This window comes from Eutrigla gurnardus (assembly GCF_963514095.1).
Source record: "Eutrigla gurnardus genome assembly, chromosome: 12".
NCBI classification, from domain to species: Eukaryota; Metazoa; Chordata; class Actinopteri; order Perciformes; family Triglidae; genus Eutrigla; species Eutrigla gurnardus.
In genome coordinates, this window is record NC_139926.1 from 9,570,916 (window position 1) to 9,597,928 (window position 27,013).

Genomic DNA, 27,013 nt, shown 5'->3' on the forward strand with positions numbered 1-27,013 from the left:
GACTCACTAAGGTAGAGGACCATGCAGGTGAAAACGATGAGTCCAAACCAGACGCTGAAGTAGGAGACGAAGTAGATGATGGCAATGATGATGTCACAGATGGTGGGAAGGATACTGAACAGGATGTAGCTAAAGACAGAAAATACCCAAATATTACTCTGCCGTTACACGTGTGTGTTTGGTACCATAGTCTCACCGTGTCACGTTGTTTTAATCTTTGAACCCAGGACATGCGAGTTGAGGCTAAATGTCTCCATCCATCAGCCTCCTCCTTTCTTACCTCAGCAGGTTGTTGATGGAGGAAGTTCCTCTGTCGACGCTCCTCAGCACGTCTCCGGTGCGTCGCCCCAGGTGCCAGCGCAGAGACAAGCCATGCAGGTGGGAAAACAAACACACCTGAAGTGGAGCGAGGGGGTAATTAAACTCCACATGCAATTCAGAGGCAAATATTTTTTTTTTATTGTTACTTTAGAGATTAAGATTAATAATACAGAATATTAGCAACAAATTAAATATGACATATAATTGTAGATTAAGCTATGAAGCTGAACCTTTATTAGCTGCTAACATTAATTTATGAATAATTCTAATACAATAATATAACATGCATTGTATATAATGTATATAATGTGTCTGTATCTCCGTACATTTGTCATTTGTCATTTGTACAATACAACAGAGGAGTGAGGTTTAATCTGCAAAGCAGAGGAGCAGTTCACAATGACAGCTGGAACACACATTTTGTTGTTTTGTCAACCCAAAGAGGAGGAAGAAGAACACATTGACCAAAAACATTGTGTTCCCAAATGTTTTTCACGTGTAAACATATCAATATGGCCTCATAACGTCACAACCTCTCAAATATCAACGGTTGGTACGTGCCCCTACACGCACGGGAGGCATCCTTTTGCATCATGATGGCCAAAACTCCAAAAACAAGACACAGGTTTACTCATGAACCAGAATTATCTTTTAATCATACTGTAAAGTGTAAATGAGCATATCAGTGCCAATTACAACTGAAAGTCAGACATTAAGGTGAAAAACCCACAAAAGACACAGAGGAAGAAGTGAAAGTCTGACCTGAACGCCTCTGCTGGTAAACTGCTGCACTTTGATCCACATGAACTGACGAACGTTGCTGATGAAACCAGATGTACCTGCAAGGAACAACCGAGAGAAGACATGAGAGAAAATAACTTCCTGTTCACATTCGCTCTGAACCATTGAATTCAATGACTTAAACATGTCTTATTATGTACACATTCCTCTATATGTGAATACACACCTGCCCCTCCTCCCTGCAGGAACTTCAGCAGCGTGTAGATACAGACGGTTGTAATCAGGGAGGTCCAGCCGCCTCCTGACGAGAGCTCATTCACTGCCACACAAAACAAGTTCTGTACTTGAGTACAGTTTTGAGGTGCTTGTATGTATTTCCCTTTTCTGCTACTTTATACTTCTTCTCCACTACAAGGAAAATATTGTACTTTTTAATGCACTAAATGTATTTGAATAATTTAATAATAAGGGGGCGACTCCTCTGGTTGCAAAATGAAGTCTGGTTGTATAGAAGTCTCTGAGAAAATGACCCAACTTCTCACTTGATTTATTATCTCAGTAAAGATGGAAAACGTGAGTTTATTGTCTCAATAGCTAGTTTCAAGGTACTTTTGGTACTTTAATTATATTCTGATGCTAAAACGTTTATTTTAAGTATAAAGTACATCACCCACTGAAACGCAAACACAGTCATGAACACATTCACACACTCCCCTTTCGGCCACACAGACGCATTCTCATTCACATTCATTACCATTTTGTACAAGTCTGGGAATCAGGATATAAATGAGGGGAAAAAAACACCAAAAAACAGGAAGGGGAGGAGGTGAAGAGGAAGAAGAAGAAAGAGTGACGATTCAGATGGAGAGATGGACATGGTGGGAAAATAAGATGGAAGAGATGATAAAATGATGGAGAGAAATGAATAAAGAAATGTGTGTATTCTACATTCTTTAACCTTCCAGTGTGTGATTTCAGTGGGGGGTATTTTCAACTCTTTGGCATCGGGTCCCGGAGTCGGAGGGTGGGAGGCGGGGTCGTACCCGGAGACAAAACGTCCGTTGTACCGGTGTGTTAACTCCACGAAAAAGGCCGCTAATGCCGGCTAAGCATGACTGGCAGGAGGGGTGACCTCCCAGAAAACCCTCAGCGCGCACGCACACACACACACACACACACACACACACACACACACACACACACACACACACACACACACACACACACACACACACACACACACCAACAACAACTCCCCCTCTCTGAGCTCCTCCACCTCCCTCATCACACAAAGCAGCGCTCGGCTTCATTCTCGCAGCACTGGCTTGTACTTTCATGTTGCTCCAAAAGCCAAATGGCCAGTTTTCTAAAGGGAAAAGTAGCTGAAGACAAACTGAATGCTGACTTCCTCTGAAGTGGAGACTTCTGGGTTGTTGCCTTGTGGTGGATGCAGTCCTGTTTACAAAATAGGGTACAAAAGGCTGGCAAATGATGACCCCTCCCGCCCTCCCCCCCCCCCCCCTAAAAATTGATGGTTGCTTCCTCCTTCAACCCACTAAGATCTCATTCTACAGCAGCTGAACCACTAATAACACATGACTACACCAGCACAAACTATTTTTTTGGTTTATGGCAAAGTATGTTGTGTTATCAGATCCATGCTCTATGAAGTGATTGGTTGACATATTAAAACACTTGATACTTGTTTGAGTTTTATGTATCCTTTCAGTTGTTGTTGGGTTTTGGACATACCAGCATTAAAGGGAAAATCCTCCACCTTTTATATGGAAGTCCAATCAGTGTTGATGGTAAATATAGTCCATTAAAGTAGTCCTCAGCGCATTCTATGTTGAGCCACAAAGCTGAGTTTGCAGTTGCAAAATCTGTTGTTCTTCCTGCCTCCAGTGCCGTCATTTGACATGCCAGTGATGTAGTTGACTCACATATTCAGCTTTATTATTGGATAGTGTGCAGCTAAAGAAAGGCCGACGCCATGGCCATGGTCATTGATGACTGTGAACGTGAGTGTGAATGGTCGTCTGTCTCTATGTGTCAGCACGTTGATAGACTGGCAAGGGTGAACCCTGCCCTGGATGGATGGATGGATGGATGGATGGATGGATGGATGGATGGATGGATGGATGGATGGATGCGACACCACCTACTGTTTTGGCACTAATATGACAAATTTTCAACGACTGAAAGTGATGCAGCCACCCATAATTTTGTGCTTACTAGGATTTTTTTAATGAATCGATACCAAATCGTGATTAGCTTGTAAGCCAGGCCTGGTGCCCGGATGAAGTGACTAATGGGGCTGTTAAAAATTGTGAGGTAAATTTTTTCCCCATGAAATTAAATTAATGAATTAACCATGCAATAGCCTAATAAAATGTAAAATGTGTTGTTATTTAGGCTGAAATTCCTATTTACAAGTAGGACACAGAAGCAACAAATGGTCACATATATGTCAGCCAACAATAGAGGACATTGCTGAAAGGGAAACTCCAGGGATCAGAAGGTCTGAGCAGTGCATTCTGGTACATGTAGGCTCTGCTGGGAAAGCTCTGTGAGCAGTAGAAATAAGCTTTCTCGGTCAATATAGCACACACTTTGAAAAGTATTGCTTCAATTGACTACATTTACCATCAACACTGCTTGGACATCCACATAAAAATCTTCACTTTCAGTAAATGATTAATGGTCAGTATTTTTATCATTTCTGTTTCAAGTGCTATGAATTTCTCTTTGGGTAATGCAGAAATTGCAGATGTTTTTCTGACATGAATCAGTTCCGTTTAGTTGCTCGGGAGAGAAATGTAACTAATTTGACAGTAACTTTAGTGAATCCAGTTTTCCCATGCATTCATTTTTACAATAACTTTACTAGTTTATATATGGCTAAAATAACTGGTTTCATAACTTCTTCCATTGTTGTAATTATTATAAATAAACAAGGTAGCCAAATCTCATTCCTTCTTTCAGCACCACTCCAACTTCTGCTTCAATATGACAACCTGACATCCACGAAGTTACGGACACACTATAAGGAGACATTTCACTTGTACAAGACACTTGGAAGAAATCATGATGAAGGGGGGACATCAGGCAACAACACTTAAAAAACATGAGCACACTGCCATCTACAGTTTGGACGATAAAATGCAGCAAATAGCTCTGCATTGTTTATTATTCTTTGTGTCACTACAAAACACACATTTTTAAACACATATTTAGTGGACTTAGAAAGACTAGGCTCTTGTATTCCTTTGCAGCAGCTTCTCTGTTTTCGGATGCTTACCAATGTTCTTGGAGTAAACAGGCACCAGCACATTAACCAGTCGCTCTGCTGCAAGCAGGCACACACACAGCAGCACGAGTCCCTGCAGTGCTGCAGCGCCTTTGGGCCAGACGTATGGCAGTAACAGCTGCACCTTCCTCCCAAGGCCTTGCCACACAGAAGGCAACGGAGACGAGGAGGAGGAGGAGGGAGACGAGGGTTGGATCTGGATGGAGAGAGGAAGTCAGAAGTGTGCAGTGATGACATGGTGTCAGCCAACAAAGCAACAACAGTTGGATTTGAACTAAACTTACTAGAAAGGGATGCAGATTCTTTGTAATGTGTGGTAACATAGTTTTAAATTATTCATATTGTAATTTATAATGCTTTATTTTTTTGTTTTGTTTTGTTCTCTTGTTAACTCTTTTTAATGTAAATTGGACCTGTATTATTTTTATCATCACCAGAGGCAGATTACATCAGACTGAACCTCTTTGAATTTTCATCTCGTTTTATTTACACAAATTGTACTTCTGGGCGGCCACAATGTACAGACTACTCCTGAAAACTCTTCAATTGAACTTCATTGTAAATTATCTCTGGAGGGAAACATAGTTTGTCGTGCATTACATTTGCTCTTGATACATTATGTGTTTAAAATGAATCTACAAACGTCTGCGTAGGGAGGAGGTGGACTTCCACAAAGGTGCCATTAGAACCAAATACTTTTGCTGCCTAAACATAAGAACATTAGTGATTTGATTTTGTTTCACTTTCATAGACATTTCAAGCCAAACCATGATGTTTTTTAGTAAACGTAACCAAGTAGGTTTCAGACAGGACAACGCTGTGCTAGCGACCTCTCAATCACAAGGTAGCCCCGCCCTAAACCATACCCTGCTTTATGGTCTATTAGACTCTAAATGGACTATAATATACTAAATGAACATCGTGTTGAAAAAGTCCTGAAACGAGAGATTGAGTCCATAAACTCTTCTATACAATGATTACTGATATAATAAATCAAGAGAGAAGTAGGGTCGTCTTCTCATCGACTTCTATACAATCAGATATCATTTTGCAACCAGAGGAGTCGCCTCCTGATGGCCAGTAGAGAGAATGCAACTTCAAGGAACTTCTGCAGTGGCTGCACTTTTCAGATCCGGATGTTGCTGCCTGCTGTAGCTATGTAGCAACCAATTAATCCTCAACTATCAAGTCAACAAGCTCAGACGTTGACAGTTGAGGTCCTCCGAATAAAATGATGGTATTTGTGCCTGCCCTCAAGTAGGACACATTGAAGCATTTTCTGATTTGACATGCCTGATAGGGCAGCAAAAGAACAACAAACCCATTTCAGGTTAACACTCCCACATCCGATAAAGAACAGCACGCAATTGTTCCATATGAACAACTGGGCAGTCAGTACTCATCAGGGCTGTGTGCTCCATGGATTTAGTATAGCACTACAATAAAAAAAAAATCGGACACACAATTGTTTTAAAAGCCTGAAGCCCGATTTCTTTTCTAACTTCGAAAATGTCTTGACTGTGAAAAAAGTGACTCAAAGCGTGCGTCCATTGTTAACTGAAACATAAAGAATATTTTGTAAGAAATGCTGTGATGCTCACCTCAACGTTTATGACTCCTCTTTTTCCTCCTCTTGCGCTCTTCACAGTGACGTCAGCCATCGGAGTCACCTCCAGTTACTACAGAACAACTACAAGCCACACACACACATCCCAGCTACAGGATTACCAGCAAGTATGCCATTAACTAGAGCATTATAATTAGTGCCTCAGAGTTTAACCTGCTGTGATGGGTTTTAAAACAGAATGACACACACACACACGGACACACACACACACACACACTTCTGTTGTGTTTCGAGCCTTTAGTGGAAAGTAGCTATGGTCAGCATTTTGTTTTGAGCTGTGAGCAGGGCAGTGTGTGTTTGTGTGTGTGCGTGAGAGAGAGAGAGAGAGAGAGAGAGAGAGAGAGAGAGAGAGAGAGAGAGAGAGAGAGAGAGAGAGAGAGACACACACACAGGGGCGTAAAACGTTTGTAAAAGATTGAAAAACTAAACACTGCATTTCTACATTTTAGGCTACAAGGTCAAATATATTGACAGAGCTTCAATCAAGTATAGACTGTATCTGACTATTATATGTTACACTGTGTTTCCAAAACATTTATGGGTGTTTAACTTTAGCTGCTCTTAAACCTTCAGGAAGATATAAATACACACAGACCTTTCGGTGGAACATTAAATAATAAATTAATAAATAAATGGAAGGCGATTGATTATTCAAAGCCCATTCAATGCACATTATCAACAATATAAGGAACCGTGACCTTTACCATTCTGTCTAGCCTACAATTAAATCTGACTTTTTTGGCTTTTCACACTACCTTCCTGCAGTTATAGATTTCACAATTCTGTAGTCCTGCGTGATCAAATTAAACTAAATCAGTCTGACCTTCTGCTGTTGTCTCATCTACATACCTCTAAGTGCAGCCTCATGTCCCAGAATGCACACTCTTTTCATTCTGGTTTCTTATAATCTCATGACCTTTTCACTCAGCCTCTTAAAACAGCTCTGAAGCTTAGTGGTAGCTTGAAAATGTGCAGGGCATGTGATGTATTTAGCTTTTTTGTAATAATACTGAACTCAGTCAATCGGCTAAAAGTTACATAGATTATCCTCGAATCCTGACTGGTCTGAGGTACGATGCACCTGGTTTGTGCAATAACCCATTGCTAATGTTGACCTTTCCAAAATGTCAAGGCACCACCCAGTGGGGAAACAAAGAGAGAACCTGTAATGAGACAGAAAGAGGAAAAGCTACAAACAAACCGGTTCTTTATTAGCAAAGAGTAACAAACCCGCAGGTTGTATGGAGTAAGAAGAGGCAGCCCATACACAAGTGTGATGCTTCACACAGCGACATGAAGCCATCCGCATAACGTTTTTCTATGGGCGAAGCTCAGCATGAACACTTATCAGGATGCAGCGCAGGCTCAAGCATTCAACAGGGTGGAGCCACCAAGGTGCTACGCGGCTCACCAACCCAAGACGGATGCATTGTGGGAATTGAATCGACACCGGGATGGTCGGCCTGAAGTATAACTCTGTGGAGAAGAAGATGTGAGCATCTAGAATGGAAAATGATAATACACCTGTCTGCAGCCATGTTTTCTGCCACTTGTACTTTACTTGAGTGGTTTCATTGTCTTCTACTTCATGCTTCTGCTTCAATACAACTCAACAGCAAATATTGGACTATTTTACTCAATAGGATATTATCAACTAGAAAATTCCCTCTGGGGAAATTTTGAAAGGGCCACGGATGCTACCGCCAGAGTGTGTACATTATGATGAGATTCTTCAGAGATTTCAAACGAGACTTGTTTTAGAGGCAAATACAGAGACTGCTTGCTAAAACACTGTCCCTGAAGGGAACGCGCATCAGCGATTTTGCATGAATTTACCTCTAAAATGGCTCTGTCTCGTAACGTTACATTATTATCTCATAGCGTGGTGAATGTGCAGGTCACAACTTGTCCACGAAAGCATTTTGGAGTTGTTGGATTGTGTATTTGATGAGTTTGATGAGGGAAACCAGGGAATCCCATTAGCCTCCATAGCGTAGCTCTGAGCAGCTAAAATAGCTAAGGTAAAGAACCTACTGCTGTGACTATAGGGATTATGGCAATGGGCCAATTTGACAAAATATTGAACTATCCCTTTGTTTTTGTATATTTTTTTTTTTTCAAAGATTTATTTCTGGCATAGACGCCTTTTATTTAGCAGTGGACAGAGAGGAAACATGGGAGAGAGAGGGGGATGTAACATGCAGCAAAGGACCTCCAGTTATCATTCGAACTGGGGTCAGCTGCATAGACAGTGCTATGCATAAGTTTAGGCACCCCACGCTAAAGTTGAATAAAAAGAGTTATAAAAACCCTCTTTTGGGAATTGATCTTAATGCCTTAATTAAACAAATGAGGAAAAATCCTACCTTTTAGGACACCAATTTTCTTTGTGAATGAATAATGTATTGTAAAGAAATAAATGTTCTTCATTAAAATACAGGGTGCATAAGTATGGGCACCCCTATGTTAAACTCCCATAGAAGCAGGCAGATTTTAAAGGCCAGTTATTACATGGATCCAGGATACTATGCATTCTGATAAAGTCACCTGGGCCTTTGGAGTTAAAATAAAATCCAAATCCTCACATACCTCTCCGCGACGACATTCAATTTGGGTACAAACAATGTCTTTAAAGCCTTTAATGCATCTTCGTAGGAATCACCAATCGCTGGCAGCATGTAGAAGATCCGCTGAGTCTCCGCGCCGACCGTGTGTATTAGCAAAGCACGCTTCCTCTTATCCTCCATTTTGTCGGCCAGTGCAAGCACGTAGTTATCAAACAGGCTTTCGAAGCATTTAATCCATGCTTCGAAAGCCACCTTAGGCTCACCTGGGCTTTGTAAAAATGCCGGAGGTGGCGAAATCCCAAGCAGAGCCATCCTCGTCGCCAATATGTTGTGATGTATGAATGAAAAAGAAAGCTAGCAGGCAAGCTACTTCGGAGGAATGGTGTTTACTTCACAGGAGTCAGAACAAGCACTGCGTAGCCTATATCAGAATGCATGATTTACATCGAGCGACACCCTCTGTGCGCTAATACTGCAATCTAGTGGGCTATATGGCGAACATATCACATCAAATTAAACGGCTCATGATATTTCAACTTCAACGGGCCATTTGAGCACCAATACCGCCATCTAGTGGGCTATTCGGCAAACAAACCGCATTACATTTTATCGCAGAATTTAGGTTTTAAAAGACCTTATTATTCAAAAACTGACTCTGGCTGCTGTGTTAGACATACGATACACAGATAGTTGTGTACATTAATCCTAATTCATCCACCCATATCTCCACTGGTATGTGTGCTGGTCTGGCTTTACTAGGCTTGCCTGGTTCTAGTTTATATAAAATATCACTCTTTTGACAGACAACACCATCACTTTGTAAATGTTTTTTATAAACGACACTGTGGCTTCTTAGGACTGTTTTTCACATTTATACCCTGATTTTTTATACCAACTCTTCCATTTTTATTTGACTATTTTTGACCAACTCTACTATGACTTTTTAACCTACTTACTATGACCTCTTTGAGATGGAACGTGTATCACCTTTTTTGACATATAATAATGTGAATATAATACTCTTCACAAATTATTTCAAAATACTACACTTTAACTTTTTTTAGACACAATGCAATGACTTTATGAATTTATCTGACATTTTTTAATATCACTTTTTAATGGAATGAGGTTGGGCAGGGAGGTTGGAATGGCACACACTGGGTCTCGGGCTCACTAAGGTAGGGGAGCAGTTCAGGGTCTGCTGTGGTGCTGGGTCTTCGTTGGATGATGTGTTGGTTGACGTCCATTCTCAGCTGCCCAGGAGATCCAAAACCACAGAGTCCTGACCTATGAACCAGAACCACCAGAGATGAAAACCCATGAACTCAACTATACAACAGTTACATTTTATTTATTTTATTTAATAAGTTTATTTGTATCAGGGACAATGTACAAAATAACATTAGTCTCGAGATGAGACGAGATGCCTTGTACCGGATTTAGCTTACTAGCTACTTTCCATCCGTAGTCCCTGGGCAGGTGAATAAGAACAATAGAAATATAAGAATTATCAATTTACATAGCATTCTAAACATCCATACACATATGCATATACACCCTCTCACACATCACAAACACTCAGGACATAGTCCTATTTCATATCAGTTAACAAAACATACAGTTATTAAAATACTTCACACTTTGCCAAGGTTAAGAATAATTTAGGCTCATGATTAACGCTGACATGTCTGATTTCTTAGGATCCATTGTTTGACTTCCCGGGAGAAAACATTGAAGTCTGTACAAAGTTTCAGATTAGTTGCTAGTGTTAAATATGGCCACCAATTCTGAAATTATATTATAAACAATGGAATAATATTCTCAAAGGCTCCTATAATAAATACAATCCACTGATGTAAAGTTAACTTCATGTCATTACTGGTACTGTAGTTTTAGGAGATTACATAGATTAGTCTCTGTAGAAGATTACTCACTCAGCCCACTGGTCCTGTAGTCCTCCATCCTTCTCATCTGGTCCTGTAGTCCTTAATCATTCTCATCTGGTCCTGTAGTCCTCCATCCTTCTCATCTGATCCTGTAGTCCTCCATCCTTCTCATCTGGTCCTGGAAGCTGAGTCTAGGTCTTCCACATGGTCTCTTCTTGTTGGGAGGCTGGTGCAGTGTGTATCATCCTGAAGGTCTGCTAATGCCATCAATACCCAAGTAAAAAGAGACTTGGAGACTTTTCTTCATGTTAGTAATTATGACCGTACCTCTGTCAGGAACAGCCACCAACACCTAACTTAAAAAAAATAAAAAGACAGAGAGTGAGTAAAACAAACAATCTTTGTGTTATGGCTGTAATTTAATGTTGACTTACCTTTGTCTTATCGCCATCTACAATTTAAACACATACAATACATAACACAATAACAACAAGCATTCATTGTGAACTTCCCTATGACTCAGAAGCGATATTGCCATGAAATCAGGTGTTATAGCTGCAAAGGGTGAACGGACGTCATATTAAACCCTATGGATTCACAATGGGATGTCATACGCGAATCAAGCTGAGCGAATACTTATGGCAATATAGTATTTGAAGAAGCTTCGGTGCAAGATGCTACTCTTCATCGCTGTCCTAGAAGATCCTCTGCCTCTTCGCACTTACCTGCCCGTCCTCTTCTCTGCTTCTCTTTGTGGACGAGTTGCAGCCTGAGGTTGAGGGAGCGGAATCTTCTGGCTACTGAGGAACCAAGGATGGATCTTCTTCAGGGCGGCTCACACCAAAAGGTTGGGACATCAATTCCCGAAATCCCTGCAAGAGGCTGAGAGGAAGGTCCTGCTGAGGTCTGAAGTCATCCTCTTCATCGCTCTCCTCAGAGATCCTCTGCCTCTTCGCACTTACCTGGCCGTCCTCTTCTATGCTTCTCTTTGTGGACGAGCTGCAGCCGGAGGTTGAGGGAGCGGAATCTTCTGGTCGTTGAGGAACCAAGGATGGATCTTCTTCAGGGCGGCTCACACCAGAAGGGAGGGAGACAGAAGGACAAGAGCGAAGGCCACCGGGAAACATCTCTTTACGAAATCCCTGCCAGACGCTGAGAGGAGTGTGTGTACATATTACCATGTCTATCTAATAAGTATTAATCTAGATGAATACACAGGAGACACGTGTATAAATGTATATTTACGGTTCATGTGAAAACATGGAAATTATCAAGACAGAAATAATATTCTTTATTATTATTTCAGAACTGCCAAACAACTGCCTGTGTGTACATGTGAGTGTCATAATAAAGCAACACTGCCTTGAAGAGACGCCGGTCTTCCCTCCTTCTTGTGTCCTGACCGACACACCATCTTGGATGCTGTATAAACCTAAAGAGTCAGCTGTAGTTCCCCTACCTCCCTTACAGTAATATATGATTCTCACTCTCACCAATAACCGTTCAGAGGCTATAGGGAATACACTCAGACCTGTAAACTCTGATGTCATGCAGAATGCAATACTTCAAACCGTGGTGAAGTTAGTTTGATGTTGGATATTCGGCAGATATTCGGATATTCATTTTGGGTCCATCAGCCATTCCTATTGTGCTTTCACCGAGTCTTTGGAGGAAACAATATGACACCCGTATACCCCCAACTGCTAGGTTTTACCTAGGGACCGTCAATAAATTCTCCCATTCATTTCCTATGTAAAACACTATTTTCTCAATAGCATCCAAGATATAGGACTCAGACACCCCAGGCCAACGCAGGCCTCTCCTCTCATGTGGTACCAACAACACACAACTCATCAAAAATTAATATTTAGCACCCCCTATTTTATTTGAATTTTTTTAGAATTCCATTCATTTCCTATGGAAAACACTATTTTCTCAATAGCATCCAAGATATAGGACTCAGACACCCCAGGCCAATCAATGCAGAACTATTCAGCTATGATGTACATATCAAACACACTTTAATATATTTTCCCAGCTCAGTTTTATTTTTTTTCTAAAGAAAACACATTAATTTCCCATTTAAAGCTTTTCCCAGTTTTTTGCTTCATGGCTTCCATGTTGTGGGAATCAGATGCCAATGGAAATATTTTTTCCTCAACCTGGTCATCCTTTCAAAAGTTTTAACAAAAATAAAGTTGTCCCCAGAATATAGAGAGAAGGGGTGGTGGGATAAAAACAACAACAACAACAACAACAACAAAAACTTGTCATCGGCATAAAACACACAGCCACTGCCTTTTCTTGACTTGCTCCAACTTCTTGATTTTCATGTTCAAACACTGGATATGGAACCAATTGTTGCATTTGTCACACTGGATCTGTTGAATTGGAAAAAAATATATTAATGATTCATTCATATACATGACTGTCATTTGGTAGGACACTTAGCTTTAACTGGTATGTCACCAGTGTTGGGGAAGTTACTCAAAAACGGTTTATTTTCTTTCTTTTTTTTTTACATATTTCTGCTTACATCACATTACTTTACCTAGCTATTCCATGCACAGAGTAATGCCTTATGTCACTGGTTACTTTTGCGTTGATCACTTTATCTTACGAGTCCACTCAAGTCATGTCACTGCGCAGAAGCGGAAGAGCAGCAGAAGACTTCAGCAGCAAACGTAATTTAGCAAATAATCAAGTATTTGTTTGATAACGTTATCGATATTTGAGCATGAAAATTCCTGAAAAGTCCCGACCCTAAGATGTAGTCCTAGCCTGGAAGTGTTACTATGGCATCAATGAGAGAACTACCATCTCTCTCAGTTTTAAGAAATTGGTGAGGAGCACAGAGAGGTAGCCCAATTTAGATTAAATTCAAGTGCAATCAATCAATGTAGCCTGTGAGTTGAGCAAGAGCGGCAAAGGGGCAAACCCAAGGGGCAAACCCTGTAATTATCTTTGTTACTTGTGGGGAGGTTTAGCTCAGGAGGTAGAGCGGGTTGGCTGGCAACCGCAAGATTGCCGGTTCAATCCCTGGCTCCTCCTAGCTGAGTGCCTGGTGTCCCTGAGCAAGAAGCTCACCCCAATTGCTCCTGACGAGCTGGCTGTCGCCCTGTGCGTGGTTGACTCTGCCGTCGGTGTGTGAATGTGTGAGTGAATGGGTGAATGTCAGTCATTGCTGTAAACCGCTTAGGACAAAAGCGCTATATAAATGAGGCCATTTACCATTTAACTCACCCAGTCTGTGACAGGAGGTCCTTGCCCAGGCGGCTTGTCCGCTCCACACAAGGCGCATGTTTCCATGTCAAAGACTGAAAGAAAGTGTATTTGCATGACACATTTGGGCCCAATTTTGGGAATTGTATTGGCAAATGGTATGTGCTTTTTTTTTTTTTGAAATTGAGCCCTTATTCTGAATATATTTGGAATGCCAATTGAAGTTATTCAAAACAGTTTTAAATACTCGATTGTATACCTGATGCTTTGAGGACTTGCAGAGCCATATCTCTCCTCGCCTCTTCCATGGCTCTCCTTGTTGTAGCAAAGTTCATGTTGGGGATCTCTGGAGAGGCTTCCATGACTGCTTTAGCCATCTTAATGAACAAAACTGAAGTGTTTGTCTTTCTCTTTTAATGGATAACTAATCAATTTGTCAACACATGCTTGGTGGGGAAGAAACCAAAGGATAAGTTCACAATTTTGCACTTTATGCATGGTAAATGCCCATAAGCAACTATTCTGAAGCTGGCAGGAGTGATTCTAAATAAGCCAAATGCCCAGAGACTTTTCATTTGACATTTCATTGACAACCATTCTATTTCATCCTAGAAAACCAAGAAAGGGGGCTAAAATTACACAATAGTGAACTTATCCCTTAAAGACATGCCGTATGTGTGTGGAAAGCAACATTTCCTCTATAGATCAACTTACTTTCACCACAATAACCCCACAGCTACATCCGTCCCTTTGCACAGGGTGGGACATCACACCCCCTCTCCATTTTCCCTGTCCGTCTTCTCATCTTTAGGTACTCCCTGAAGAGATTTGATACTTTTATTTAAGTGCTACCAAAACATTGTCCATGCACAGACACATAGCAACGTTTGTATTGAATTATAAGCTATATGATAATATGTTAAACAGCTGTCATTGTTGAATAAAAGTAAACATGAATCCTAGCTTGAACATTTACTTTAATCTCTGAGCCGCATGTCTGGAGTCCTCAAGCTCGGATGATTCTGGTGAGGGATCCATTATATACACAGTCCCAGACTGTGCATTAATGTACTGAGAAAAAAAAGAGATATATTTTGAATAGAGATGCAATTTCCAGAAATGGAAATTGCCTCTCTGGAAATTGCAATGGAGAGACAGAGAGAGAGAGAGAGAGAGAGAGAGAGAGAGGTACAAGTGCAGTGGGCCAACAGTCCACATGACATGAAGAATCAAACAAGAGGTGTCCATGAAATAAGGTGTTACCGATTACATTAGTTAAGTTCTGTTCACTCTGTTAAACTCTATTTCTGATATTGAGAGGTGGGTAAACTCTGGTTACTTGCATTTAGCCTCCACTACAGCCAAGCACACGAGAGTACATACACATTCACAGAAAGTGGGCATTATACAGTAGGTATGTTTAGCACCCCATGTAGTAACATGCAATCAGTCTGGGCAAATCCAGAACTTAACCTCATGGAATCCCAATGCAAGTTGAGTTTTCAAAACCTGTGACGTTGAACTCATTGTCAATTGTCATGAAGACTACACCATAGGTGCTCTGGCCTGCCATCGGTGGCTGTGGCTATATTTAACTTTATTTCACTTCATGAAAACAAACATCTGAATGAATGAAAATTAGTAAATCTACAAACCAGCATCTTCCAATGATTGTTGTTGACATGGACGAATGACAGGATTCCTTCAAACTTTTCAAAGTTTACCTACAGCATGAAAAAAAACTATGTTGGTGATGATTTCTAACAACACAATGTATTAGAAAGGTAATGAGCAATAACAATTCAAAGACACTTATCCTTCATGTCTTCTTAGGGTGGATTCACACTTGGTCCCCTTCAACCCTAAACTTGGTCTGGGAACAGTCCACGCTGAATTGATCTGATCATTGACTGTCAATGTTCTCAAATCACGTTTGGTTTAGGGTTGAAAGGGACCAAGTGTGAATCCACTCAGAATGATACATCAAAATGGTACCACTTTACATGAGGTCTAAAAATGTATCAATTACACTGTCATAGTAGTGTTATGACAGCCAGTGTTATGACATATCCTATCATACATCTATCTGAACAAGTGCTAGAGTTTATCTGTAACCTTGCACCTCTAATTGTAATAGTCCTCATGTCAAAAAGAGGTGAATTTTCTGCGAATGTTAAGTTGTCTTGACAAACAAATCCTTTCCTGGTTATTGTCAAGTTGTCATAACAAGGACATTCCAAACAAATTCAATCACAACTTGTCACTACAAACACAGCTTCTGGTAATGTCACTTTGATTAATGTCATTTGTCATAATCAAAGTGACATTCAAGACAACGCCAACAATGTCAACTTATCATGACAAAAACTGAATGACAGAAGTTTTATGACAAGTTCATGACAGTGTCATGTCAATATTATGTAGATACCTTTAAATCAAGTGTTACCTTCACATCACAGCTATTTCATGCACTATAGTAACCATCACGCAACATTCCATAAAAAGCACAAACAGGCACTGAACATATTACCTTAGGTAATGTTTGGCGACGTACATCATCTCTGTCACCAAATAAAATTACACCCGCGGTGTAGTGATCCATTAAGTAAATGGTGTCCACCACGTTATAGGTGTAGGCACTAAGGTGCATCAATCCATGAATTATCTGATAAACAAAACAAACTGTTTGATTAGCATTAACACACAGCATCATATGCATATTTACTCCAACTCCCTTTATAGGAAATGTTAATGCCTATGTGCGTCTGTGTGTGTGTGTTTGTGTCTGCATGTCTTTGTGTGTGTGTGTGTGTGTGTGTGTGTGTGTGTGTCTGAGTTAGGGTCTTTAGTCCTCCAAATACATCAGTATATACACCAGTTTGGAGGAATACTAGTTGAAAGACAGATAGACTAGCAGTGAGAAGAATTCCTTTTAATATGCCTACCTCTCCTGTCAACCACAAATGGGGTCGTAGACACCATAGATCAGCATGGTGGATCAAGATGCTTCGACCTTTCACTTGGGATGGCAGGGTTGCAACAATGATCTCTGTTGCCCTCTTTTTCCACAGCAAGTTTAACTGAAAGTCAGAATAATGATTGAAATCCATGTAGCACTTAAGGTCTGTGATCTATTGTTTAAGTCTATGATGTGAATTGTGAGCTGCTGTAAAACTGCAGTAATTCCATTGCATCCTCACTGTCTCCTCATTGCCCTTTACCTTACACCTGTCATTTTTCATCAGTAATTAACATTACTTACTTGTGCATCTTCAACCCATTGGTTCGACTCCACTTTTATTTTCTTGGTTTTAGTCTTGGTTTTTGAAGGTTGTTTGGAGGGTTGAAATATTTTGATTTTGACTTGGAACTGCTGGTTGAGGTCTCCCTCTTGCCCCATTGCTCCTCTGGGTCGTCTTCTTTCTTAGCAAAGCTTTGGTTTCTTTCAAGTATCCCCAGTGGCAGGCTGTGTTGAATAACATGTTCAACATACCTCCCCTGCACTGAGGCAAACATTTTCGAAATAAACTCTGCAGGTATCTCTTTTTACACAGGATGCTGTGCTTCACCAACCCAAACCACAGTTCCACATGGCAGTTGGTTTCTCTGGTTTTCCAGCATGTTCCTTTTGTGCCTTTAGAGTGCCTTGATAAGTCCCCAAGTAATATACCACTCCAGTATGGAAAGATCCCCATGTATGTTTTAAGTAAGACATCAACTATCCCTGGGCAGTGGTAATGGTTGTCCTTCACAACTGCCTCATCAGACAGGACATCAGTTTGGGCTTTTTCCCTTTGTTGGACAAAGGCCTGCACGAAGGGGGACTTTGCAAGAATGCCAGGATCACGGGAGACATTGGTACTAGTGCCCTCCTCTGTTTCTTCCATGTCCATGTCCATATGCCGACTCTGCAAAATGCATTTATCCAGGTACCTTTCACTGGTGCTGATGGACTCTGTATGGTGTGTTGCATCAAACAGCATACACATATGGTAGAACACCTCAAGGGCTTCTGGCATGCTTGTGCAGTTTAGGAGGTATGCAAAGCTGTACATTGCATACTCTTTTATGCCTCTGTCACTTGTTGTCTTCCCAAAGGCCTGGGAGACTGCCTTCAATATGTGTGCAGAGCATAAATGGAGCACAGTGAAACGTGCAATGTCTTCCAGTTGTCCCGACAAAATCTGGAATGCTCTGTAAAGGTAGAGAGATATCCTCTTTGTTAAAAGAGATGAGTACACTGTTCATCAACGCCCAGCTGTAATCCGTCTCTATCTGAGCAATCCTTTTCCTTGTGATGTGAGCCAGCCTCCTGTGGAATTCCATAAGCCAGTGAGATATAGATGGTACGCTATGGCTGTTAGTAACAAACTCTATATACAAAATCTAAGTGGTTTGCAAAAGGGTCAATCTGGAGGAGCTGCAGATGACGATGCATGCCGACCACTCTCCCTGATGATCTTCTGTGTGAGCATGAGCTCCAACATTTGATCATTGTGGAGCCTTGCAACACTTCGTATTTCATAAGATATTTTTTTCAAAACATCTTTCGTAAGGCTTCTGGTAATATTCCCAGCCATGATTTCTTCCACAGGTGTGTTCTTCAGCAGTGCGTAGTAGCAGTTGCTCACACCAGTTTTCACAGCTTTGGCAATTTTCCCTCTCCTCAGGAACCTTGCAGGCCTAAATTTTCTTTGAGTCTTTAGGTGGGTGACTTTGCCAAACCGTGTCACCATAACACTTACATTGCATGCTTTTACTTTTGGTGGGCCTCTCCTTGTGAAATTATAGATTGCCTCACAACCTTCAAAGGTGCACCGTGCTGTGGCACGGAGGTATGGTGCATTTTTTTTTCTGCTGTCACATGTTTTTATGTTCTGATACCTAAAAGCTAATGTGCAGGATGGGTTATGTTTTCGAAATTCATTATAAAACACATCTGTCCACGGGGATCTCAATTTTCTCTGTCCTCTTTTTGGTCTAATTCTGTTCCAATTTTTTCTTGTTATCTTCAATTTAAAATGTTTTGGGCCTACTTTGCACGTCCTCAACATATCATTGGTTTCTACTTCCCTTGGTACAGATCTTTGTGTGGATGACTGAACACTCCCTTCAGTTGTGCCATCACTGTCTTCACTAGACTCAACAGCTTGTTGTACTTTTCCCTGCCTTGTCTTTGTCTGTGACATTTGATCATCTTCACTGTGACTTTCTCTGTGATCATCAACTGTTGGTGGTGGTTCTCCTGTCATTGTGTCTTCTATGTCTTCACTAGACTCAACAGCTGTTTGTACTTTTCTCTCCCTTGTCTTTGTCTGTGAAATTTGATTGTCTTCACTGTCACTTTCTATGTGTTCTTCAACTGTTGGTGGTGGTTCTCCTGTCATTGTGTCTTCTATGTCTTCACTAGACTCAACAGCTCTTTATACTTTTCTCTCCCTTGTCTTTGTCTGTGAAATTGATTGTCTTCACTGTCACTTTCTATGTGTTCTTCAACTGTTGGTGGTGGTTCTCCTGTCATTGTGTCTTCTCCATTTTTCTCATCACTGTCTTCACTAGACATTTGCACTTTTCTCTCCCTCATCTTTGTCTCTGAATTCTCTTCATCTTCACTGTCACTTCCCCTGTTTCCGTCAACTGTTGATAGAGACTGTGATGTCCCTGGATGTCTCTGAACCTTGACATCTGTATAACCTGTCTCCCTTTCATCGTCTTCTCTCCCTTAATATGATGACGTGCACAAAGAAATGTAATGTTATTGATAAAAAAGAAAATAATGCTATTGATAAATATAAATATACATACACTGTACATAATACAACTCTAAACCAGAAAAAGTTGGAACAGTGTGGAAAATGTGAATAAAAAAAGAAAGTAATTTACATTTATCTTAACTTGCATTTCATTGCAGACAGTATGAACATAAGATAATTCATGCTTTGTCTGGTCAAAATCATTTGATTTGTAAATAAACATCCATTGTTGCCATTCAGGCTTGCAATACATTCTAAAAAATGTGGGGCAATTTAGGGGTGGTAATTAGGGATGAAAATTATCGAGTAATTCATTAATCGATAGTTGTTTCATCTTATCGATCGATGATCGATTAATTGATAAGCGGCAATTCTTCTGAGAAGCTGAATTTCCCTCTGAATAGGTTCTATCTACTGTATACGTAACATAAAATCCTATGTTATGATATAAAGAAAAATGCAAATCATATTTTGAATAATTTCATTTTAATGCATTAATTTGGGGGATTTTGAGAACCAAAATATGACATATCGTTTCCTGACCAATTTCTTACAAACCGCTGGTTCTGATCCAAATGTTGACATACTAAATGGGGTTGAGGAGTTTAAGCATTCAAGAAAAGATGAAAACAAAAATGACTAAAACACAGTGCTGAGCCTATATTATTAGTTTATTATGACTATTATTATTATTATTATTATTATTATTATTATTATTATTATTATTATTATTATTATTAATATAAGTGGGTGACTATTCCTCAGCCTTCCTTGGTGTTTTGGTTTTGACTAAAGCCTCGTTCACATACGTCACCACTCGCCCATCTCTGAGCGACAGCTGTCAATAAATGTGAATGTGTAAAATAAAATAAGTTTTTCTGCGATGCGAGTGAAGCGAGTACCAATCGGAATGTAGAATAGAGATGATTGACAGTTGACGTCAACAGAGAGTTGCCGTTTGAACTAGCCGTCGGCGGCAGTGAATGTTTTTTTGCCAGCGAGTAGAATTCAGCGAGAAAGCGAGTGACGGGCGAGTAGCGACGTATGTGAACGCGCCGTCAAACTGGCCAGCTGAGGGGGGGTCGGCGCGGGCGACGCCTTGCCATGGCGACGGGGGAAAACAGAACGTTGATGAGCCAAACCAGCCGCGAGGATTTCCCCTTATAATACGCGCTGCGGAAGCGGAATCAAAATCATTTTGGGCGAACATCGAGACTATGGCGGCCTTAATTGGCGGTGCGCCATAGTCTCGTTAATGTGTGGGAAACACTGCTCCCGCTTCTCGTTTTGCCTGTTGTTTTCGTCAGAGTCCTGCTTCGCTTGTGTTCGCGAATGTGCGTCAAGTACGTCTGGCGTCAAGCGCGCCCTCACGTGGACTGGCGGGGAATTACGGGTTCAAAACGCAATTAATTGCAATTCATTTATTTTAATCGAGTAATTTCTTATCGACAATTAATCGATAATCGATTAATTGTTTGCATCCCTAGTGGTAATGTGTTATAATAGCTAAATAATGATGCCATTTGAAGCTAGGGATGTCAACAGGTGATTGTAATCATGATTTAGTACAAAAGCAGCATCCAGGAAAGGCCTAGTCCTTTAGAAGCAAAGATGGACAGATGATCACCAGTTTACCACCAAATGCGTGAAAAAAATCATTGAAATGATGAAGAAAAACATTTCTCAATGAAAGATAGTAAGAGCATTTATCCCTCTAAGGTGCATAACAGGGTGAAAAGATTCACGGAGTTCAGAGGAATTGCAGTACGCAATAGGCAAGTACGCAAACCTAAACAGAATGGCTGTGATCTCCGAGCCCTCACATGACACTGCATTAAAAACTGTCATTCGCCACTAAGTGACACAACAGTGTCAGCTAAAACTGTACTGTGGCAAAACGAAGCCCTAATTAGTGTCCAGAAGCTCCCTCAACTTCTCTGGGCTTGGAGGCAACTGAGATGGTCCATCACACAGTAGAAACGAATATTGTGGTCAGACAAATCAGTTTTTCGTGTCTTTTTTGGAAGAAATGGACCTGTGTGCTGCGGACCAAAGGGGAAAAGAACCACCCAGACTGTTACTAGCTACAAGTCCAGAAGCAAGGGTCAGTCATGGTTTTGGGTTGTGTCAGTGACTTTTCCAGGGACACCCATGCTTATTTCAGCAAAATTATGCCACACCACAAACTGTGCACATAACAAAGGCATGGCTGCATAAGAAGAGGGTGCAGGTACTTGACTGGCCTGCCTGCAGCCCAGTCTGTTTCCTATAGAGAATGGCTGTGTTCGAAATGCCATACTAACGTACTGCCTACTACATACTCAACGTGTATGTACTACATACTGCCTACTAAATCAACGATTGAGTATGCCTTTCCCTCAGACCATGGGTGTCAAACTGATCCAGTAAAGGGCCGTGTGGCTGCAGGTTTTCATTCCAACCAAGCAAGAACACACCTGATCCAACCAATCAAGGTGTGAAGGCCAATCAGGTAGGTGAATAAGTCGAGTCAGGTGTGTTCTTGCTTGGTTGGAATGAAAACCTGCAGCCACACGGCCCTTTACTGGATCAGTTTGACACCCCTGCCTCAGACTGTTCACACAGAAGTATACTCATCTTCTCTCACGTGATTGAATACGTTCCGTTTCCGGCCCGAACTCGCGTTGAATGGAAATTAATTCTAAAAATATAAATCGGTATTATTATTACTCTATGAAATATTCCTCAATGTTATTTAAGTACAATTAAAATAATTAATTGTTTTAATAGTTTTTTTAATGTGAGCTCCCGCGCTTTCCCTCTCCTGTCTTCCGCTTACCTGCAGCTCCGTTCTTTCGCGAGTTAGCTAGCTGTTCAATTTTCATCGGGATTATTGTTTATTGGCATTATGCCATCAACCAGTGGCCGAACACTAGCGCGGAGACGACGGAGGCAGTCGGCTCGTCGTCTGCGGTACATTAATAACATGTGCATGGCATCTGGATTTCTCTCTTAAGTAAGTAATATTAACAGCACTTAAGTGGTTTACACGTTTACCTGTAGTATATTGATCATCAATAGACAGGCCTATGTATGCATTCATAAACGAAATTATTAAAAGACATATAGCTGATATAAGTAGTTTAATACATATCATGTATGACAGTTTGGTGTCACAGAAAAAATTATTAGCAGGCTAATAGTGAGTAATTAATTACACAAATAAGCATGTAATATATACAGGTTGCATAAATGTAGTATTAGAAATAGGAGTGTGAAGAAGTGTTTATCAAGAAATTATTATGAAAATGTTCAGAATAAATGTAATTAATATATGATGTTTTCTTTTACAGGTTGGTGCCAGAGGGCCATACTGCAGGGTGAATCCTCATGTTCCCCTGTTGCGTCTGTACTTTGGGGAAGGGGATTTGACGAAGGACTTCCGTCTTTCCAGGCCTTCCGTGGAGAACCTCATCCAGTGCCTACAGGAGGACACTGACCATGGATGGGGGAAGGCTTTTGAGGTGCTTGTCTTCCTGTACTGGCTGGCTAGTGCCACCTCCTACAGGGTCGTCTCAGAAGCCTTCGACATACCTCGCACAACATGCCACAATGTTGTTCACCGGGTCAGCAAGGGCATCCAAGGCATCTTGAAGAGGCTCATCCACTTCCCCAGTAGGGATGAGCTGGAGGAAATTGGGGCTGGGTTCCAGCTGCTCTCTGGTTCCCCGGTGTTTGGCAGAGTGGCGGGGAGCATTGATGGGTGCCACGTCCGCATTGTCCCTCCTGGTCAGTTTGCGGCCGATTATTTTAACCGCAAACTCTTCCATTCGGTCCAGTTTCAGGCGATCTGTGACCACAAGGGTCGCTTCCTGGACGTCTTCGTGGGGTTCCCTGGCTCGGTGCATGATGCCAGGGTCCTCAAGTGTAGCCCGCTCTACACCAATCAGCTCTACCCACCTCCAGGATGGTGCCTCATCGGGGACGGTGGTTATCCCTGCCTGGCGCAACCCATCTCCCTGATGACCCTATTCCGTGAGCCTGTCCGGAATGCTGTCGAGGGCAGGTACAATGCCAGGTTGTCCAGGGCCAGGTGCGTGGTGGAAAGAGCCTTCGGGGTGCTGAAGGCAAGGTGGCGCTCCATATTCTTGAAGGCTCTAGAGGTGAAGGTGGAGTTTGTCTCAGAGGTCATCATTGACTGTCTGTTCCTGCACAACCTCTGCATCAACAACGGGGACATCTTGGAGCCAGATGTAGGTGGTGATGGAGATGATGGGGATGACTGCCATGATGCCAACGAGCCACTCCAGCAGTCCGGGGACCTCCTCAGAGGCAGGCTTGCAGCTGCAGTGTCTGCTCCAAATGTCGTGATCCCTGTCCTGCAGTTTTTTTTGTCAGCGGTTGAGTTCACACCCTGAGAGGATATGTTCTAATATTTCCTAGTTAAGTTTTACTGTTATATTTCATGTAATGTTCTGTTACGTTTGTTTGTTTAATACGCGTCAACTATAACTACTGTTAATACTACTACCTTTATTACTACTGTTAATAGTACCACTGTTATAAGAATTTTGTATAACCTCATGTCTTAAAGTTTTCTTAGTTCAGGTTACAGCTTTATGTGTTGAACTGTTTATTACTTTAGTATCCCCATGGCTGACCTAAATGTTATCAGAGGCCTGGTAGTCAGGATGTCTTGTTCTACATGAAGGTTAACTGTCAGTGACGCGTTATCTCCGTGCCTTTTAAAAGACTCAAGTCACAACAGTGATTTGAGCACTTCCTCTGTAGCATCCTCACACGTTTTTGCATTGTAACTGCTCCTCTTGTACAAGATTAAAGTCAGACGTCGACTTTACTTATGTCTCCGATCTCCTCCTCGGGTGAATTTATTTGTTTACGGAAAAATTATTTTAACAACCACTGTTAATACTACTACTGTTAATATAACTACTGTTAATACTACTACTGTTAATATAACCATCAACACCAAATGCAGATTGAACCCAAGAGCCTGGTCTGCTCCAGATTTCTAGGTAGTTTGTTCTTGCCACTGTCAGGCTGTACTGCTCCTGGTGATGTTGGGATTCCAAAAATCTTGAGCGTGTTCTGGTCCTGCTCCATGTGTAAAGAGTCCTGAGTTAACTTCTGTTGTGATATAACACTCAAAATAACATTGAATTGAGTGTTCAAAAAGAATAATAAAAAACAATACGATACTGTGAATCCTTTTTTCTCTCCATTTTATTTTTTTTACAATTTTTTCCAACAATGTCATTAACCGCTCCTCCCTGGCATGACTCTCCCTCTCTCTCTCTTCTCTCTCTCGACGTTCCTCTCTGCTTCGGCTCTCCATCCACTCTCTCCACTCTCAGTCCCTCCTCTCGCTGTGCCTCCTTTCTTCCTCTCTCTCTTCTCCTCCCTCTCATGTTCCTCTCGCTCCTTCTTCTCCTCCCTCTCTCGTTTCTCTCTCTCCTTCTTTTCCTCCCTCTCACGTTCCTCTCTCGCTCTCTTCTCCTCCCTCTCTTCAGCCTGCCGTTCCTTCTCCTCCTCTCTCTCCTGGAACTCTCTGAGGAACGTGAGCCACTCAGACTCCCGTTTCCTCTTTCCTCCAGCAGGACTCTCTACCTCCTGCTCTGGAGGAGAGACCACTGCTGCAGTGGTTGTCGTCATGGATGAGGAGATGAGGTTTAGTGGGGTAATTGCCGGTCTTTGACCCATCACCTCATCCATGATAACAAACCACTTCCAGTTTGCAGCAGTGGCCTCTCCTCCCTCAGTGCTCACACCCGTGCGTGGGGTCTTCAGTTCCTATAAACAACATATACAATAACTTATCATAATCATGATTTAGCTACACTATTCACCACTAGTCTTCTATTATAATATGAATTGTAATACTGTACCACATGGGATAAACTTAATGGACACCGATGTTTTAACACATTGTAGATATTACCCAACACTGACTTTGCCTGATTATTTAGAAGAAAGACAACATCACCTTGTTTATTTTACGTTTCACATCAAGAATGTAGTGCTACATTATTTAAACTACTTCCCACTCACCTTGTATTTCTGCTTGACATTCTCCCACTTTTTCTTTGCCCATCCAGGCTCCACCTTCCCCTCCATTCCATGCTCCTTGATAAATATCCTTTATGAAGATCAGCACATACAAAAGTGTTACAGCTCATTGGTGATATCTTGCCGACTGAAATAAGTGTTCAACAGAACGTTCCAGGTAGACATCTCAGGAGAGCAGTACATCTCCCATCTATACCTTATATCATTGAGAAGCTAAATATGCACCAGTAGCAGTTAAGCCCTGCATATGAGAATTATAACATTTAATACCACATGTTCTTACTCAAAGCCCTTGATGGCAGCATTTCTCTTGCCGGTAAACTTCTCCTCATTCTGCCCCCTCCACCGGATGAGGCGTTCAGTGTCTGCATCGGTCCCTTTAACGAACAACGATGCACGGCGTTATTAATTATTAATCACCGTTAGTAATTATATAACCACGTCTTAACATAAGCACCATCTTCTTAGTTAACGTCGGTAAAAACGGCACATTTGCCGCTTCGGTTACGCTCGCTAACCTCTATGGTAAATTACCGTCTGTAGGCTAGCCGGCTGGCAGGACCTTCGATTCGTAACGTTAACGTACAATTCCAACAACAATAAAGTAACGTTCATTATCAATACGATTTAAAAGTCAGCTGGAAACATAAAAATCATGTTACAGTATACTTACATTTGTACGTGGTTTGAGTATTGCTGACGCCAGGATCGCCACTGTCGTCCGCCATTACCAAAAACTTTTCAGCAGTCAGAGGAGCCGCAATGCATTTTGGGGAAGTTGAGTAGATTTAGCAAGGTCCGCTGTATACTCAGAAATTCTTGCCAATGCAGTATACATCCGGGCACTTCTCGCGTACACAAATCCACGTACTATTGTATGTGAACGCACTACGTACTCAAATTTACGTCACAATTGAGTACGAGTAGGACGTTAGTATGGCATTTCGAACACAGCCAATGTTTGGCTCATTTTGAAACCCAAACTGCGTCAACGAAGACCCAGTTCTGTTGCACACCTAAAAAGTTGCTTGCAGAAAAAAATGGGACAAACTAACACTTGGTCACTTGTTCACTTCAGTCCCTAAACGTGTTGTCAAAATGAATGGGAACAGTACAAAGTGGTAAATGCTGTACTGTCCCAATTTTTTTTTTAAATGTGTTGCAAGCCTGAATGGCAAGAATGGATATTTATTTACAAATCAATTTATGTTGACCAAACAAAACATGAAATATCTTGTGTTCATACTGTCTGGAATGAAATGCAAGTTAAGATAAATGTATAAATTACTGTTTTTTTCTTACTGTCCTAACTTTTTCTGGTTTGGGGTTGTAAAATATAATTAAACAATATGTTATTTCTCTTAAAAACAACTGCACTTCTACTTGAAAGACAGTGACATTTCCTTGGCCAAAATTGACATTGCAACAACCTAGTACTAGCTGGTAACCAGTCCGGTATTAATGCTTAAGGACATTTCCACATTGCTATCAAAATGTATGGACGCTATTAGAAAAAAATT

The 27,013-nt window shown here is 41.3% G+C and overlaps 3 protein-coding genes and 1 long non-coding RNA gene across 4 annotated transcripts in view; 1 reads left to right on the plus strand and 3 right to left on the minus strand.

Annotated features, from left to right (window-relative positions):
- Positions 1–6,033, minus strand: part of abcb6b (ATP binding cassette subfamily B member 6 (LAN blood group) b) — a gene marked incomplete at its 5' end in the record, with an annotated part of 35,291 nt that extends 29,258 nt beyond the window's left edge. Inside the window, 6 exons of the mRNA XM_084023115.1 lie at positions 8–129; positions 281–396; positions 1,084–1,160; positions 1,289–1,381; positions 4,364–4,568; positions 5,974–6,033. Coding sequence (XP_083879241.1) covers positions 8–129; positions 281–396; positions 1,084–1,160; positions 1,289–1,381; positions 4,364–4,568; positions 5,974–6,033 — 673 coding nt within the window. The remainder of the gene's footprint in view (positions 1–7; positions 130–280; positions 397–1,083; positions 1,161–1,288; positions 1,382–4,363; positions 4,569–5,973) is intronic.
- The window catches only part of LOC311021715, a 74,702-nt gene extending 66,696 nt beyond the window's left edge, over positions 1–8,006 (minus strand). The window contains exon 1 of the long non-coding RNA XR_014598037.1: positions 7,836–8,006. This is a non-coding gene — a long non-coding RNA (uncharacterized lncRNA). The remainder of the gene's footprint in view (positions 1–7,835) is intronic.
- The window catches only part of LOC311021713 (uncharacterized protein), a 441,358-nt gene that overhangs the window by 43,573 nt on the left and 370,772 nt on the right, over positions 1–27,013 (plus strand). The window lies entirely within an intron of this gene.
- On the minus strand, positions 12,362–14,043 carry LOC311021974 (uncharacterized protein). Its single transcript, XM_084022930.1, has 3 exons — positions 13,934–14,043; positions 13,696–13,769; positions 12,362–12,833 (listed from the first exon to the last, which is right to left on the minus strand). The coding sequence occupies exons 1-3, from the start codon at positions 14,034–14,036 to the stop codon at positions 12,723–12,725; spliced, it is 288 nt and encodes a 95-aa protein (XP_083879056.1). The 5' UTR covers positions 14,037–14,043; the 3' UTR covers positions 12,362–12,722.

What these genes read in the sequence shown, in the direction of transcription:
- LOC311021974 (XM_084022930.1), bottom strand. Translation starts at nt 14,036, where the DNA reads ATGGAAGCCTCTCCAGAGATCCCCAACATGAACTTTGCTACAACAAGG. An exon ending in GCAAGTCCTCAAAGCATCAG is followed by an intron (nt 13,770 to 13,933) that starts GTATACAATCGA and finishes ACTTTCTTTCAG; the next exon opens with TCTTTGACATGGAAACATGC. An exon ending in GACCTCCTGTCACAGACTGG is followed by an intron (nt 12,834 to 13,695) that starts GTGAGTTAAATG and finishes CCAATTCAACAG; the next exon opens with ATCCAGTGTGACAAATGCAA.